Below are 18,681 nucleotides of genomic sequence, written 5' to 3'. Positions count from 1 at the left end.
TTTCCTCTTTTATGAACACTATTTTTCTGAAACGTCCACAAAAAAAGAATCAAACATTGAACTAAAATGACAAAATTTTCTAAACATTGTTGTTTATTTCATTCTTTGCATAGAAAATTAGCAGTGCTTTTTTTGATGGTTCTTCAATTGAAAGGAAGTTGAAGAATATTTTTATAGAAAATTATTAATCAGATGTTTTGAAAGTGTATAGATGATGCTGTGGACAGATAAAATATTTATGTTGCATCAGGATTTGAAGCAACGAACTTAAAAGATATTTGAAATGCTCTGAAACGAAAATGATTCTCTTGAAAGAAATACAAGTTTCACACAAATGTTGAATAGCAGTTGCAATTCAAGTTATTTTGAATGAAATCATGATGGATTGTGTAAAGTGAATGTTTGTTTTTCTATTTGTTTTATGATTCAGAAAGTCCATTGCTGTGGTGAAAAAAATCAACTTTTACGTTAATTTTGTGAGATCCAATTTTTAAAAAAATTATTCAAAAAACAAAAAATAAAATTCATTCGATAATTTATCTTGAAATAAAGTGATTGAAAATGCAAAAACAAAAATCAAACAAAAAATTATCACTTTTCAAGTAAATAAATGATTCATTACTTATAAATTTTCAATTTAACTTTTGTATAAATTTTCCTTTTGCGAGTCAAAAAATTATCAAGCAGAAAAAAAGTTCCAAATCGTGAGAAAAGCTCACATATAACATAAAAAAAGTATGCAATGAAAAAGAAAGTTCAGAAAATTATTCGAAAACTTGTTGAATCATTCTCCATAACTTTTACCGATGAAACAAAAATGGTAATGAAAGATCAAAAAAAAATTTTCACTCATTCAAACTTTTCTATAAAATTCTGAACATACTCTTAAAAAGTAATTTGTCAATACAGCATTAAACTTAGCAAAAAAACACAAACAAAATGGAAAGGAAAAATAAAAAATGGCAGATGAATCTTTAGGAATATGTAAATTAATAATAAAGCGATCTCGGAGAAGAAGTGATAGACTGATATTGAATTGCGCCAGATTCTTCATGATGAGGAAAATATGAAGGCAGATTTGTGCTCACTCCATTAATAGATTGATACTTTGAAGAATTCTTTCTGTATTTTCTGCAGCAGATCACAATAATCACAATAGACGCAATTACGACAACAGTTCCGCCAACAGACAAGCCAACAATCAATGGGACATTTGAAGAATTTTGAGGGCCAACGATTGGAGGATCGATGTGTGTGTTGTTCCAAGGTACATTGCTCTCGATGAAAATTCGTTCGTTGTTTATGTTGTAATAGAACTTGACAGTGAAATATTTGGCTATGAAGTATTGAAGATTGATGCTAAATAAAAACTTGTCTTCTGATTCCTGTTTTAAATTATCAACAGCATATTCGCTCCATGTTGTGTCATTATATCCGACAAAGCAGACATACGAGAAACAAGGAAGAAGCAATTTTCCTCCTACAGTTACATGAAGCCTTCTTTCTTCTTCTTTCGCTTCAACAGATTCAATCGAAGGCGTGAAAAGCAAAGATTTCATCGAATACGCAACCTTTCCGCTGACGTGGCAAGCCAAATCAGATGCTGAATTGTACATCCACAGCATCGTCCCTTCTTTCTTCCCGTCGCTTTCGTCCTGCAAGCTCTCAAGTTCGACTGAAGAATGAACCTGACTACTGGCCTCGCACATGATGTTTCGTCTGATCGAAGGGAAAGAAGGATTCGACGAGATATCAGCACCATTTTCTCGGAACAGACAGTCCCTCAATCTCACGGCACCGCATTGAATGAGTGAAAGTCCGCCGGATTGGTATGATCTTTCAATTGTCACATTGTTCAGAGTAACATCTGAATTTTGAAATGAGACTTGCCCTTCACTCCAAGCGCACTCGTCCATATTTGTATCAAAAAGACTTTTGTTTTTCATTTTATTATTTTCTGTTTCTATTTTATTTTTATTTTCAGCTAATTGCCTGACAAAAGCGCTTTCGTAGCTTTCTTGCTTCAATCCCGCGAACTGGCAGTCATTCAGTAGCATGTTTGATTTAGAAACATCAAGCAAAGATGCTGAACGGAGATTATTAATCTCTCCTGTCGGAAGGATACTTATGCGAATCATCGAGAAATGAGCACTGGTGATCGTTATAAGAGATTTACAATAAAATATCACTTCATTCGTATACTCTATTGCCAAATCTTTCATTTTCCCAGTCGCCTCAGCATAAAATACATGTGACCTTGCCTTCTGATCAATATTTGCAACTTTGATGACTTTTCGCTCAGCTTCTTCAGATGCTTGCAAAGTCATCCCTTTGACAAACCTGCAAAGCGCATCCAGCTCTGTGTCTGTCTCCAAAATCAAGAAGCACTCGTTGTCTTCATTTTGCGACAGCTTCTGTATACCATATTCGATGGTCTTGCATTCCCAATTCTGCATTCCACAGTCATTCTTATTTGTGCCAGTGCTGTAAGACATATAAATCTTACTTGATGAATAAGGCAAAGCATCAGGGCCGCTCAGCAAATCGTGTGCCTTTCCAGCTCCATCGATAACAACAAATAAATTTTCTTTGTGGTACAACTCTTCAAAATCGACGTTAAATAAGCTGGAAGTTATTCCGTCCATCCCTTTCTCGTTTTGAATCGCCAAATCCTTCCCAACAGCAGCTGAACAATCTTCGAATGAAATTAAATTGAACGAAATTGGAAAATTGCTTGAAGTAAATTCTTCAAATGAAACGTATAATCCTCCTCCTTTTCCTTTTGCCTCATCATCCGAACCGCATTTTTTAAACTTCAAAGAATGAAGAACAGTTAAGCTCTTGTTATCTGCAACAAAAAGTGTAACTGCTCCTCCACAGTCGCTTTCGCTTGTAACGCAGTTATCAAATATGATGTTCTTCAAAGACACCGATATGATAGACTTTGCATTTCTCCCGTCAATATAAAGTGCACTTCCTCTTTGCACTGTGTCTCCTTTTTTGTTCACATCTGTCATTGATCCGCCTGACCATATGATGGACTTAACGCATTCTTCGCAAACAATCGCAGGACGTGTTGTATCTCCACCATCAAAACGCACGTTCACAGAAGACATTTTGAGTGTTCCACATGAAATATGTACAAGAATTGTTGTGAGCACTTTTTCTTTTGTATTTTCCCCAGAAATGTCGCATGACTCAAGACTGACCTCTTCGCCTTCGTCTGTCAACGAGATGATCTTCGATACCCCTGCTCCTGTAATTTTGTCAGCGTCGTTCACTAAGCACAGATCTTTGAAATGCATTTTCCCACCGCTTGATATGTCGAACATTGCAAAGTCATTTTCATTTGATTCTCCCAAAATTCTCGTTTTGCTCTCAGCTTCCATTTCGTTTGCAGGCAACGAGAATATTTCAATAATGCTCTCCTTCGTGTGGAGTGTGCTTTTGAGAATGAATTCTTTTCCCATCAAAATTAACTTCTTTTGAGAAAGATTTGAGCTTTCATCAATAGCTGATCCAATTGTCTTGCACGGATTAGCCTTCGTTCTCCCACACCCTTCTGAGTCAGCCCCCTTCTTTTCGTCCACAAATCGTTCTAATGTGTCATATTGCATCCAATTGTCTTTCCATCCGCTTTGCGATGGGTCTACTTTCACATCCAGATAAACTGATTCTGTTTTCGAGCTACTGTAGCACAAATCGTCAAATACTGTATTTTTAATGAAGTCTTTTCTTGAATCACATAAGCACACATGGCAAACAAGGGAATCACTGATATTTCCAATGAACAAACAATTATGAAATATTATGCTCTCTTCATTACCTTGTTGCTCGTTTGTTAACTTCGATGAAAAAACTGGTGATTGCAAAAGAGGTGGACTTTCAAGTGAGTCCTGCTCAAGCAGAGAAATATACACAGCTCCTCCAACATTGCATAAGCAATTAAACATCGTAATTCTATTCAATGTAATAATGTTTGTCTGATAAGATGAAATAAAAATGATACCATATCTCATCTTAGAATCGCAATAAGAGAATGAACATTTCGTCAGTTTTATTTCTCCATTTCTGCTCTTGCTTGAATAGCTCAAACAAGAATATCCTGTGATATTTCTCCATTCGCAATCGTCAAATTCAATATTATGTTTTTCCTCTGCATCCTTGTTTGCATTTTGCTCAACGAAAGTTTCGACAACAGAATTGTATGTTAGCAATAACGAAGAAAACAGGCACCTCAAAAGTTTGCATCTGCTATTTGGATACAATCCAATAACATACTTAACGAAAACACAATTCTTTATCGTAACGCCAGTGAGTGCGACTTCCCCGCCATATGCAACGCATATTGCTGAATTGCAATCCAAACCCATTCCATCAAACAAAACATCATCCATATCAAGCTCTCCTCCATCCACACATATCAAATTGTTCTTTATCTTAATCATATCAGCGCCTGCTGTAAAAGTGCAGCTTACCAGCGATAGTCTTGCTAATTTCGCATCTTGAATGTTGTGAATCAAAAAGGCAGCGTCATAATATGACTGGATAAGCATTTCATTATCATTCTCGACTTCTTTTGATGAATATGTTGCTTTGCTATCGTTGCTGTTTTCATTCTTTGCTCCACAAATGAATTCTATGTTTCTGACAAGGAGAATATTGACCACTTGAAACTCAGCCCCGAATCTGTTCATGTTTGCTGGGATCTCCGCAATTTCTTTCCTGCGCTCGTCGGCAGATTCGATAACAGTAACTATTTGTTGTCTCGCAACAATATTCTCCGAAAGAACTGTTCGGCTCAGCAATTTCAGCGTCGAGTATCTGTCTTCAATGCTGTGTGAAAGCACTGAATGAGCCTTCATAACTGTTTTGCATGGCAGCACTTTTATTCCACACAATTCAGAATCGTCGTTCCCGTCATTCGATACATACGCCACTGTCATCCTATTGAGATTCAAAATAGGAATTAAATCTGTCTCCAGTGCTTCAGCTCCTTCAATGCTAATCGCATATTCGTTTTCTGCTCCTTCGTATCTGTCAAACTTTCTCAGACCGTAAAACGCATTTCGTAATTTGTTCATGTCAAAAGTAGAAAATCCAACCCAAATGTTCTTTCCGATTTTCGCTTCGTTTGTATCTTCAAATTGCAATTTGCTAAAAGTTACATCTTGCAAAGCTGAATAATAAAACGAGATGGCTCCGCCTCTTCCTTCGTCTTTGTTGCATGCGCATTTCTCAAACGATGATCCTTTGTCGATCTTTAGAATATTTCCAACGTAACTCTTTGGTGATTCAATTGAAATTGCACCACCTTGTTTTGAAAGAGGAGATGTACATTGAGAAAATTGCGTTCCGCTTATAGTAATAAAATATTCTGCTTTCTGCTCGACAACATCGATTATGCTTCCGCCAATTTTTGGGGGTTCCATCTCTTCATCACCATTCCGGCATATGGACGTAAAAATGTTGTTTTCAAAGACAGCACTTTGCAAACGCTCCAAATAAAAAAGAGGTCCCTGTGCGATTGAGATGTGCGAAAACAACGAATTGCTTATTAATATTCCAGTGATGTCGTCTCCCCCTAATCGAATCGGAGACAGATTAAATAGTACAAATTTCTCATCACCATTGGCATGGGAATTGATGTTTGGTGATTCAGATACATATTTCGTTGCTTGTTGCGCTCCATCAAATATAACATCTTTAAACGAAATCATTCCAGAAGTAGAAGATATGATATAATAATTCAATTCACTTGTTGGAGCTGAAGATAGCTGGAATGTGCAGAATTCAAAGGAGATTTTGCCATTTGTTCCAGCGCCATTGCAAAAATACAAACCTCTCGGTACAAAGCCTGCTTGTTGGTTGCCTTTGAATGAATGATTTTCTTCTCTGCAAGCATTGCCCCCGAAAGAAGTGTCTGCTTTGAACGATGGTGGAAACGAGACAACCAAATGTGAGAAAGTGATGGGGTAATCAAAAGACATCACAGCTTGATAGTCGTTTTCTGTTGTGAGTGACGAAGGAAAATCAAGTATGCCATATTGATTATCATCTTCAATTGCAGAACATTCGTTTTCTGTTAAATCCGTTTTCTTGAAGAATGTTTCGGGTTCACCGCTTACGAAAAGTTCATCAAACTTTGTCCAAAAATAGGTGTATTCTGCAAATGCTTTCTTCTCAATGACTAATCTGTTTCTTTGCGAGTCCTTTGGAAAATGTTTCGTTCCTTCGCCGAATGACTTGCACGGAGCATTGAAATGTCCGCAGAATGCAAACGAAGCTTGCGAAGATGTGAGTGCTTGTTGTGCATCCACATTCTCTCCTTTCAAAAAGATTACGTCGCTGAAATATTCATCCAACAGGAATGAGTACAAATCAATTGGCTTGTCGGTGAATACGCTATCATCTCTTCCGTACAGCAATGACTCCCTCTGTGCCTTATCAATCAGCTCAGCAAAGGCAAAGTTCTCTTTCTTGACTGTGGCTGAAAGATCGCTCACGTCAAGAAATATTCCTTTCCCTTCATGAGCATTGCAGTTGCCTTCAATCACAAAGTTCTCCTTCTTCTTGGGAAACTCCACTCCTCCAAAAGGTTCTTCATTTGAGTGTAAGAAAATATACAGTCCGCCTCCACGTCCTTCATTCTCTTCTGCTTGACAATTGGCAAACGATGTTGGCCCATCATCCAGAAATCTGATTCTGGAAGTGTCTAAAGAAGACTTGATGCTCAACGCTCCTCCTTCTACTCCTTTGCTCGAAACGCATTCGGTAAATGTGCATTTTCTGATTGTAAATGTTGCTCCATTTGTGGCGCCTTCGCATGACTTCATCTCAACAACAGCTTCTCTTTCAACTGTAATTTTGATTCCACTGAATGTGCAGCTGGAAAGAGTGCAATGTCCTCCGCTGCTCACAGAAAAGAAGAATGGAGACGATTGAAAGAGCAAAAAATCTTTGGTTTCTGGCTTTTCCAGCTTCACCTCAACAAATTCCGCAGAACCGTCGTTTATTAGCACCAAACGATATTCAGATCCAAGATCAGTTGTTGAATGGATCGTTTTCATTGAGAGGTCTTTCCTTAAAATATGACTGCCAAATAATTCCCTTTCCGTTTTGCTGTCCCTCTGAGTAAAAGTCACCTTGTTCAGCTTCAGGCATCCAGAAGTGCCTCTCAGCTCAAAAATAGCCTGTGGCTGTTCCAGATCGTCCGTCATAAACATCTCAGGCACCGAAGCAATGATGTTTTCAAGCTCAGTGCCTGACTCAAACAAAATGCAGCTCTCTTTCGAATCATCTTCTTTAGCAGACAACGAAAATTCAGCTGCAAAAACAAGATTCGCTTTCGCGTCAGACGAACTGTCGCCACAAATTTTGAGGTTTCCTTCACTGCCTTTGCAGACAAGCTGCTCAGAGACGGGAAACGGATTACTTCCCAACAGAAATAGAGAAGGATTGGCAGATTCGAAATCTAAGCGACTGACTCCATAAGAAAAGCTCTTGCAGTTTCGCTCGCCTCCGCACCATGTCACATCTTTGCCGTCTTTCGCATTTATTTTAATAACATTTTCAGCTGTCGCAAAGATGAGTCTGAACAATTCTATTTCTTCATTCACAAATTCTGCTTCGTCGAGTCCAATCAAATTTGGCCAGTCGCCGTATGTTTCGTAATCTTCGATCAAAAAGCCAAATTTTTCATTGTTAATGCAGTTCAACAAGCTTTTTGCTTCAAAAAACAAATACTTCCCTTTAAACGCATCGCTTTTCACATCTCCTTCCGAGTCAAAAAGGATATTTGCTTTGTACTTTGGAAACTTCACATCCACACTCTGCTTCATTGAAAGGAAAATGCACCCTCCTTTTCCTGCTTCACCTGACACTCGACATCCGCTCAAAGTAACTTTCTCTTTTGAGCTGATTGCTTCCTCATGACACAGATGAAATGAGCTGCTTTCATCGCTAAGAAAAACACAAATGCCGCCTCCTTTTGTCGAAGCAGGCGCATTTGCATCAACAATGCTTATGCCTTCAATTGCTACATCAATAGGCTCATCGCCTGTGTTAATAAGAATGCCAGCCGGTGAATCGGTTGTTGGCTGACTTATGAACTTTAAAGTTGTATTTCCCCCAATGACAAGTGAAGAAGTTGCACCGACGATGCTTATAGCCGGCTGTTCCAAACCGAATGTGCTTATAGAAATATCAGAAATTCGAACTTTTCCACTGTAAGACTTTATAAGAGAAGCTGTGAAATGCTTGTTTAGGCTGTAAACTGCTTCTGTCGATATCTGAATGTTCTGAAGAATCAGGTTCGCTCGTTGTGAGCCTTCATTCACTTGAAATAAAGAAGACTGGCAATTCTCTTCGTGTTTTGAATTGTGTGTTATTTGAACGTCCTTCAAGTTCAATGTACCGTCTGTATCAATTGCGAATAATGTGCCTGCGACTTCGAGGTTTGTGATAATTATTGAAGCAATTCTCCGATCTTCTCTTAGTTTGCCTTCAATTGCAACTTTCTTTTTGCTTACAAGAATCGTCTCCTTCTCACTTTCATCGCTTTCTTCAGAAAGTTCAACAGTCTTCTCAGCATCATCGCCAGCTCCGACTTGTGTTGGAAACAGGTCTATTGCTGTTTTGATCGTTTTGCAAGGCTGTTCGTTGGATAATCCACAATTCGCATCGGTTGTTCCTTCATTCGTGTTCACTTTCCTCTTCCGGATATCGTAGCCGAGCCATCCTTCCTCCTCCTTTTCCACCGCTGGCTCAATCGCCAAGTTCGAATAATAAACTTTTCTTCCAACTTCGCTTGTGCCGCACAAATAAAACGGATTTGCTTCTGCTGTCATCTCGGTCGCATGTGTGTCGCTTATAAAAATGTCTTTCCCTTTCGCAGTGGCATCCTCTTCTTCTCTCCCATTTCCTTCAAATGTCATTTTGATCTGAGCTTGAACCAGATTTCCCTCAGCCTTCGCATTCGCATAAATTCCTCCTCCACATCCGCCATAAGTGGTGCATCCGCTGATGATTGTGTCCTCGCTCACAAATTCGCTGAGATCTTTATCGATGAACAGCCCTCCTCCACAACCTTTTCCGCCTTTTCCAGTGAAGCAATCCTTGATAATACACGAATGAAGCTCCAGTTCAGCACTTCCTGTCACATAAATAGCGCCTCCCCAGCCTCCTTCGCCTTTCATTCCGCAGCTTTCAAATGTCGTATTTCGGAGTACAAGCTCGCCAATCAAGCTCACCCCAAACACTCCTCCTTTGCCATCGCTTGCTGCTCCATTGAGACATCGCTTAATGTGGCTGTTCGATACAATGGCATGCCCATCCCTTCCAATGTTAATAAGCGCTGGTCCATTTGCAGACTCGATGAAAGAGAAATCTCCGTTCATGTTGATTGTGTTGCGGTTAATTTCGATAAGTGGACCTTCCTGCACAATCAGATAGTTGTCGTTATTATCTCCAAATGCTGCAGAAGGTGAGGAAGAAGCTTCTGTTCCTATTTTCAGTGCAGTTATTTTCGCCAATATCAACAAATCAGCAAGTGAAATTGGAGATTTGGCAAACGTAAACTGAGTCGAAATCTGCAGCCCGGAAATCAAAAGACTTCCAGAATTAATCTCAAGCAAGCTGTTCAAAGTCGTCACCCGTTCTGTTCCAACATCGCCCAATACATACACATCTGTCAATGAGACAGAACAGTCGCTTTGACTAGAAAGCTCTGAAACATTCTCTCTGTCTGTTGATTGCAGCATTGACACAGTCATTGCGTTGTCAGAGGAAATTAAGCACGAAGGATGAAAATCTCTCTTCATCTCATTAATCAGAAATGTTATGTGTTCAATCGTTAATGTGTGTGTGTTCTTAACAGCAGCATCCCCTTGCGCTTTCACAGCAGCATTTGCAGTTAAAACCATTCTGCTTCTTTCAAATTGATTGTTTTTCTGTGATTTCCTTGAGCTTTGTGCATTTGTAAAATGACTCTGGTTAACGTTTCTTGTAAGTTCTTCATTGAATGGAAGCGAAGAAATCACGATTTCCTTGTTTGTAGTGCTTCCCCAAGTAAGATCAGTCTCAATTTCCACTTCTCCACAGACAATTATTCTCTTCTGTTTGTCGTCTGCTGCAAAGCGCTTCATCGCTGACGAAACAAGATGACACGGATACTCAGCAACAAGACACAACTCTGCCCTGTCGCTTTTTCCCGCATACACTTCATCGCTTTTCGCAGCGTCATCAACCACTTTCAGATAAACAAACAGATCCAGTTCTTTTTCCATAGCTCCTCTGTCGCACACTGCGACAACGTTTTCTGCTGCGGTAAGACCTTCTCCGAGTGGAGTAAGATCCTCTTTTTTCGTCTGCAGGTTATCCCACACAAAATACATTCCTGTTCCAAATGTCGCTCTGTTCCCTTTTCCAAACACGACAAAAGAAGATGACTTCGGCACTTGAAAAAGCGAGTTTTCTCCAGTCATCTCGAGAAACAGCCCTCCTCCTTTTGATTGGCAGCCTTCTGCTGCACAAGACGTGAAAGAAGTTGCGTCATTTCCTTTTAACTGAAAAGCTGCATTTTCTTCGTTTAGCTTAATGCTCAACGCGCCTCCTTCTCTCCCGCATGTGCTTGTGATTGACTTAAAAGATGAGTTGGCGATGCTCACCTTCAATTCGCTGCTTTCTCCACCACTCGTAACACTCACACATGCTCCATCTATTACTTCAATTCTTTCCATTGTCAATCCGCTTATTGTTAAATCACCGCTCATTTTGCTAATCAGAAAAGGGCTCTCTTCCCACCTCGTCGTAATCTTCGACTCATCTTTTCCAATCATCTGAGTATCAACAATCTTTACGCTTCCTCCTTCTCCGCACAAAAATCTGTATTCCAAAGGCTTCAAAACATTCTCAGGAGCACATATTGAACATTTGTCCAGAAAAAGATACGCAGAATGTGAGTCAAACATCCAGCTAATCACAGACGTGGGTAAAACGGCAGTTGAAATGAACTTATCAGGCAAGTCAAACTGAATTGAGTGAAACGAAGTGGTGCAATGGCAATTCACACTGCCACGTTCTGCATCGGAAAGCGCTTCAATACTTTGCATTATATTTATCTCTGCCATTTGCTCATTATTGGATTGACTGAATACTCCAGCAACAGAAAAGGCCACGGAGCTTAATTCCTTTTCCAGCAAAACTGCTTTACTCAAATGTGTAGTTTTATATGCTGGTAAATGAAGAGTTTTAGAATTTGTATTCTTTATGTCAAATTGAGAAGTGCTAAATGCAATGCTTTCACATGGATAAACTGTTAATCCGCAATAAATGTGATCTTTTCCGTTTTGCGAAAGATAGATATTTCTGCTCTTTAACCCACTTAAAAACATGAACAAATTCAGAATTTCATCCTCAGCAGAATAATCATAAAAGTCTTCAATAAACTGCGTTTTTGGTGAGTATTTGGTGCCCATCAGCTCGTTTTCCTTCCAAGAAAACACTCCGTTGTCATCTGCTGCAAACAGAAAATGATCTTTTTGAACGACCGTTTCCAGTGACATGTTGAATATAAATATGTTTGTACCCAAAAATGCATGATTATCATCGAATTTGATCTCCTTTTCAAACATCAGCTCAACATCTAAATCTCCTTCAACGTAAATGCCTCCTCCTTTTCCTGTCTTCGTTGTATCGCAACCACAACTCTTGAACAACGTCTGCGATCCTTTCACAGTTAACAAGGATCCTGGATCAAGCCCAATTGCCATTCCACCTCCTTCTTCTGCGTTCGGTGCATTGACATTTTCCACTGTCATGTTATCTATCATTAATGTCAGTTGTGAATTTTTGTCTGTACAACTATTTAAAATGATAGATGTCCACCTTCCTAAACTTGTAACGTTTTTAAAACTACAGTTTGTCACGGAAATCGTTTCGCTTTCCAGAGAAATGAATCGTCCTTGCTTAAATGTCATGTCAGAAAATACACAGTTTGTGATGTCTATCGTTTGACAATAATTTATTGAGCTTTCAAACATGGATCGAGAAAATGTGTGTCCATTTGCTTTATCTATTGTTAATCTTGATAATGTGAATTGTCCTTCAACACAAAAATTGCATGTTTCAATGACTGCATCATCAGGGTTATTAAATGATAATTTACAGTCCGTCATGGAAAAATAATACCGAGAATGTAAAACTCCATTCTTTTTCCTTTTTTCTTCATCATACATAACTGGTTGCTGATTTATATCAATATTTCTTAACGCTAAAAACCCTTCATTTTGAATTGGATAATAATTTGAACCTTCGTGTTTTATAACTTCAGGCAAAATTATTTTTGAAAGAGAATTCGACGATGAACAAATTTCCATTCCTGACTCGAGCGCATGTAATATTACATCTCTGTGTAAAGTGATATATCCAACAACATTAATTGTCAATTTGTGGTTGTTCCATTCATCCATCGCGGCAAGTGCTTCTTCAAATGTTTTGCAAGGTTGTGCTTCCGATGTACAAAATCCATTCCCATCATCAGAAACGTATGCATCTGTAACATCTTCAGCTAAGCATACGTAATATATAACGAAAATGAAACTCCAACGCATATCCTTCAAAATTCACAAAACAATTATTAATTATAATGGCATAAAAGGTTAATTGGGACGAAATTTTTTATTTTATGAATTTTGTTCCACACAGTTCTTTCAAAGATTTTTTTTAATTTTTTATATTTTTATATTTAATATTGCACGATAATGTTAGAATAATAATCATTCAATAGCAGAAAAAGGTTGGAACAATTCATTGTATTTTTCATAATTGTGAGAATTCTGTCCCAATTCTTTGAATTGTCAGCAAACTTCAATTATCTTAAATAATCACAAGATGAAGCAGGGATCAAGTGAAAAATGCAATGTTGCACAAATATCTTTACATTTTTCTTCATTTCATAAAAATTATACACCTTAAATTACTCGAAATGAGTATTTTTGTAATCGAATTTATAATTTTGCAAACGAATTAATAAATTTGGATTCGAAATAAAAATATCTTATATTTTAATTTGAACTAAAATTTTTTGTAATTATTGAAATTTTCAGGTAAAAATAAAATTTTTCAAAATATTATCTATTGCATAAAAAAATTAATAACATTACAAAATAATTTCCTATTCAAAAGTGAAAAAATCATCTTCACAAAAATTTGTGAGAGAGAGTAAATTAAATTATGTTTTGTTTAAAACAATTATTAATTCGAATGCAAATATTATTATTTTGTTTGAAAAAAGTATTATTTGGGTGATTATTTTTGTAATCATAACTTTTTTCGGGTTGCAGACTTTTTAAAATTTTTATGTCATTGAAAAGAGCTTTTGAATTCAAATGCTAGATTTATTACAACTGTTTAAAAATTAAGTGAATCAGCTGAAATCAATATTCAAATGTCTTTATTGAGCCTATTCACTCTGCAGTGAAAATGAATTTATGTTCAAAGGAAATTCTTGAAACAAAAATTTTGAATGAAAAAATATAACTTCAAAAATAATCAAACATTTTAATTACTAATTTTATTTTATTGAACGCAAAAAATAACTTTATTTCGATTAATTTTGAACAATAAGTTGTCAAATTTTGTATAATAGCGGGAAAATACGAACTTTCAAGCTTTTCTTTGCGAATAACAATAAATACTTGTTTTGCTCATAATTTTTTATAACTTACTCAGAGTTCAAAATGAATTGGACTTTTTTATCCGTATTCTTTCATTATTGATGTTATTGCAATATTTATTGTTTCCTCACAAGCACTTTAAAAAAATGAACACGTTTTGTTTGAATTATTTAATCATAAATAATAAAACAAAAGTTCACAATTAATTAATGAAAATGCTTAAAGTGAGATTTTTCCACTTATAAGATAAACAATTTTAAATAGTAAATAGTGCACAAAAGAGATTTTCATTTTTTGAAATTTCAGAATAGTGAAAAAAATAAATCGAAATATTTCATCGTTGGGTACAAAAAAAAAAAAAAAAAAAAAAAAAAAAAAAAAAAAAAAAAAAAACAAAGATTTTTCTTCATAACATTTGATAAGAAATTATTTTCAAGTATAATTAACAACTATTTTTTGAATTATTCCAGTCAGATGTTTTCAAACAAAAGTGCTTATGTAAACCAGAAAATTATTGCATCGTTTTGAATTTGAGGAAAGAATGTTACTCACTCTTTTGGTTGAAAAATGCAATTAATATCTTGTTGTAATTTTTCATTATTCTCTGATTTATATAAACAAATATGCACAATCATTTTTTCAATAATAAAAAAAAATATACTAAATAGTTTATGTTGCTGATCCTTTTTGAAATCATTCTTTTGTTCGAGTTTTGATCAAAATTATTATCTCAATGGGATTTTGAAAAAAAGAACTTGGACTGATAATACACGTTGTTCATGATGTTGTTATTGCAGAAACAAAATTTTAACAAAAATCTCATCGAAATAAAAACTGTGATCAAAATTCGAACAAAAGTGTGATTACAGAAAGGATCAGCCATATATTTTTCCTATTAAAAAGTTAATTCGCAATAAATGATAAGATTTTGAATCTAAGAAAACTTTGTGGACATTATGATATCTTATTCGTTTATTTATAGAATGACAAAAGAGTTATCAAACCATCCACACACCAATTTTTCATTTTCCAAAATAAAAACTATCATTTGTCTTTTAATAATATTCATGCACTCCTTCTAACCTACCTCCTTAGAATTATGTTGTGAGTAATTTTCTTTTAAGAATAATGACTTTGAATACTATTTAAAAGCTGAAAACAAAATTCAAAACAAAACAAAACAAAAAAATAAAATATAATAAAATAAAATAAAATAAAATAAAATAAAATTAAAAAAAATAAAATAAAGTTGTTGGAAAAATGAAAGATTTCGTTTGTTTTTTTCATTGTTGAACATGAGCATTCGACTTTCTTCATCTCCTTTTTTTTAGCAAAAAATCAATTCAAATTTTATTCAATGTTGGGAATTTTGATCAAATTGCATAAAAATCTTGATAAATGAGCATCAAGACTTTTTTTTCAAAGATAGCCGATTCCTTTCAAACAACATTAAATGAAACATTTTCTTTGGGACCTTACACCCTTCAGGTCCAGAAGAAACTTGGAGAAGGTATTAAATAATAATTATATGCTTGAACAGATTAAATTTATGTTTTTTTAGGTGGATTTTCATTTGTAGACCTTGTTAAAGATATTAACTCTGGTATTGCGTTTTCTTTTGAGAAATATTTTGATGAATTCGCTTTGATATTCAGGAAAGCAATATGCTTTAAAACGAATGGCAGCTTCAACAAGAGAAGCTATTGCGAGCTGTGAGCACGAGATAAATATGATGGCTTGAATTTAACTTAACGTTTCTCATATATTGTTCGAAATTTATTTTGATTTTTATAGAAATCATTGAAACATCCGAATATTCTTCAGCTGCTTTATTCAGAATGCGTTCAGGTTGATACATACAATCGCGAGTACTTATTGCTGTTGGAGTATTGCCCAGCAACCCTCGTTTCCGAAATGAACAGTGTTGCCGATACAACACATTTGACAGAATTACAAATTTTGTGCATTTTTGAACAGATTGTGTCAGGTGTCGTGTACCTTCACACGAGAAATCCTCCAATTACACACAGAGACTTGAAGATTGAAAACGTATTTCATTCTTATGATACATTATACAAAATTGGCGATTTTGGAAGTTGCACGACAGAAGAGTTTGATGTTGCTTCGATGACTCCATCACAGAGAAACTCGCTTTCTGAGCGCATTGAAAAATTCACGACTCCTTGCTACAAGGCACCTGAAATGACAGATCTGTTCCGGAAGCAGAAGATCGGACTTAAAGGCGATATTTGGGCGCTGGGATGTCTCCTTTACGGGATGTGCTTCTACGAGAACCCGTTTGAAAAGGGAGGAAATTTGGCTATTTTGAATCTGTCATACAGCTACCCGACAGAAGAAGAGTGGATCAAGAGCGAACGAGAAAGGCTCAGTGCAGCCAGAAGCAAAGACGGGAAGATGGGAAGTATGTGAGTGTGATTTTGAAAATTAGGGAGAGAAATAAAAACGAAAAGAAAATTGACAATGAAAGAAAAGAAATTGCTTTTAACATATGGATTGCAAGAAGGAAGTTGTTGCATTTAAGTTAGATAAAACCCAATTAAATAAAAATAAATACACACTCATCCGATTCTTTTAAACATAAATATTTCGAAATTTTTCATATTTTTTTTTATCTTCATTTTCATATTCATATACACACATTAATTTTTACTTTTTATATCTCCCCTTTTTTTAACCCAACCACCCCACACATTCCCCAGTGCCACGTGAAATGTACACGCCTGAGCTTCTGTCGCTGATTGACTTTATGCTTGAGCCAGACCCAGAGCACAGGCCAACTGCAATGCAAGTGCTGTGGAGAGTGAAGACGATGATGGGGAAGGAGTATCCAAGCGATCTGCCGGTCTGTGCGAGAAAGGGAAGGAGGGAAGGAGGGAAGGAGTGAATGAAATGAATGAATGATAAATAGAATGAGAAATATGTTAGATATATATTGTTCTTTAATAATCGTTTTGGTGTTATTAACATTGAATATATTCATGTTTCTGTGATTATTCTAAATAAACATATTTATTAAACAAACATTTATTCATAATTATTTGTTTTATTCTCTCAATTATATTTGTTATCTTCAGCGTCCTCCCACTCCACTTCCACCAACTGTCACTCCAAAACATCTGCAGATGGCTTCAAAACCTGCACAAAAGAAGCAAACGGTATAATTTTGATTTAATTCTGTTTTATTTACAGTATTTTTTTTGAAAAAAATTCTTTTTTTAAAATAACTGCGATACATTTTTGTTATGAAAATATTAATATTTTTCATTTTCTTCTTCATCTTCTAAATTTTATTTATTTATTTATTTTTTCTCTTTCTCTTTCCTTCTTTCCTTCTTTCTCTCTCTCCTCCACTCTCCCTCCCTCAGCGTGTGCGTCCCCCCCTTCCCTCTGAGCTCTCCATGGCTGACTTGGAAAGAATAGCACAGCGCAAACAACACGGCCATTTAGATGACTTGTCTGCCCCAATCACAAACAGAACTCAACCTCACTCATCATCATCATCATCATCATCATCTTCTTCTTCTTCTCATTCTCCTTCTCCTCATCCTTCTGCTTCTGCTTCTCCTTCCTTCTTTTCTTCTTCTTCTTCTTCTTCTTCTACTCCTTCTAACACACAGCAATTGAGTCACATTTCCCAGCATTCTTCTCCTGCTCCAACGTCTTCTCCTTCCTTCTTCTCTTCTTCTCCTTCGCCTTCGCCTTCTTCAACAGCACCATCAACATCTTCCCCTGCTTCTGCTTCTGCTTCTGCTTCTGTTCCATTCTTCTTCTCTTCTCCAACAACATCCCCAGCTCCATCTACAACAACAACATCATCTTCTTCTTTGTCTTCTTCTTCTTCTTCTTCTCCTTCTCCTCCTCTTTCTCAGCAGCTGCAGCCAATCAGTCAAGTTCCTTCCTCCTCCTCCTCCTCTTCTTCTTCAGCTAATTCCAATTTCGCCTCTTTCTTCTCCTTTCCTTCAACAGCACCTTCTTCTGCACAAACAGCAAAGCCTGTTGCAATGGCACCTTCACAGCCATCTCCTCAAACATCTTCTATTCCAATGTTCCCAATGAATGCTTCTCCTTCTCCTTCTCCTGCTTCTTCTTCACCTTCTCCTTCTTCTTCTTCTATTCCTGCCTTTGCATTTGGATCAAATTCAAGTGTTGCTTCAGCCTCAAACATGAACATGAATATGACCACAAATGCAGTCACAGACGACGATGAAGATCTTGTTTTAGACAACAAACCAGCCAAAGCCGCTGTCTCCACTGACTTCCTCTCTTCCTTCTTTTCTCCTTCGCCTTCTCCTTCTCCTTCTTCCGCTGCTGTTGCTGCTGTCCCATTTGTGCCAGGCGCCATGCAGCAGCCAATGTACAGTGCACAATACAATCCAGCTGTCTCTTCAGCTCCATTCAACAGAACTCCAATGGCTTCTCCTTCAAATTCTGCTGCTCAGATACACTTTGCTCAACAAAGACAGACACAAACACAACAACAGCAGCAAGACCCGTTTGCTGGATTCTTCAAATGAGCCATTGAAGAATAAGGGGGATATATTTGTGTGGTGGAGTGCTGTGTGTTGTGTATTGTGTGTTGGGTGTTTCTTTCTTGAGTTATCACTTTGATGGTATGATTGGCTGAGTTTGATGGACTTGTACTACTTATCGGCTATTTCTTCTGAGAGTTCTTTGTTTTGGGATCGCTTTTATTTTTGTTTTTTTCCATATTTATCTATAATAAGGTGGACTGTAACTTCGCTCTATAATGACAGAAAGACAGAACAAACACAAAAAGTTCAAATATGAGCTATTTTTTAATTTTAGATAAAGATTGAAAAACCTTGAAATACCTCAATGTGAAATAAAAATGTTAGACACTTATTTCGAACTTGAAAATAAAATGAGACTAACATCAATACCATTTTAAATACAACAATTTATCATTTACTCAAATTTTGTGAAATGTATTTTTTTAAAAGTGAAATGAATAAAAAAATTAACA

General features: G+C 36.5%; 2 protein-coding genes across 2 annotated transcripts; one reads left to right on the top strand and one right to left on the bottom strand.

Moving 5' to 3' along the window:
* Positions 1 to 523: 523 nt before the first annotated feature.
* Positions 524 to 12,648, bottom strand: MONOS_10230 (uncharacterized protein). The gene has a single exon (XM_067862661.1). The coding sequence runs from the start codon at positions 12,609 to 12,611 to the stop codon at positions 990 to 992; it is 11,622 nt and encodes a 3,873-aa protein (XP_067718650.1). The 5' UTR covers positions 12,612 to 12,648; the 3' UTR covers positions 524 to 989.
* Positions 12,649 to 15,074: 2,426 nt separating this feature from the next.
* MONOS_10231 (putative NAK protein kinase) lies at positions 15,075 to 18,480 on the top strand (the record flags this gene model as incomplete). The annotated part of the gene is made up of 7 exons (XM_067862662.1): positions 15,075 to 15,186; positions 15,238 to 15,279; positions 15,332 to 15,411; positions 15,471 to 16,098; positions 16,397 to 16,539; positions 16,772 to 16,852; positions 17,063 to 18,480. The coding sequence occupies 7 exons, from the start codon at positions 15,075 to 15,077 to the stop codon at positions 18,209 to 18,211; spliced, it is 2,235 nt and encodes a 744-aa protein (XP_067718649.1). The 3' UTR covers positions 18,212 to 18,480.
* Positions 18,481 to 18,681: the final 201 nt, after the last annotated feature.

This window comes from Monocercomonoides exilis, assembly GCF_001643675.1.
Source record: "Monocercomonoides exilis strain PA203 chromosome Unknown scaffold77-98982, whole genome shotgun sequence".
NCBI lineage: Eukaryota > Preaxostyla > Oxymonadida > Polymastigidae > Monocercomonoides > Monocercomonoides exilis.
This window is presented reverse-complemented; position numbering and strand designations above follow the sequence as displayed.

Coding starts and splice junctions, on each gene's coding strand:
- MONOS_10230 (XM_067862661.1), bottom strand. CDS start 12,611: ATGCGTTGGAGTTTCATTTTCGTTATATATTACGTATGCTTAGCTGAA.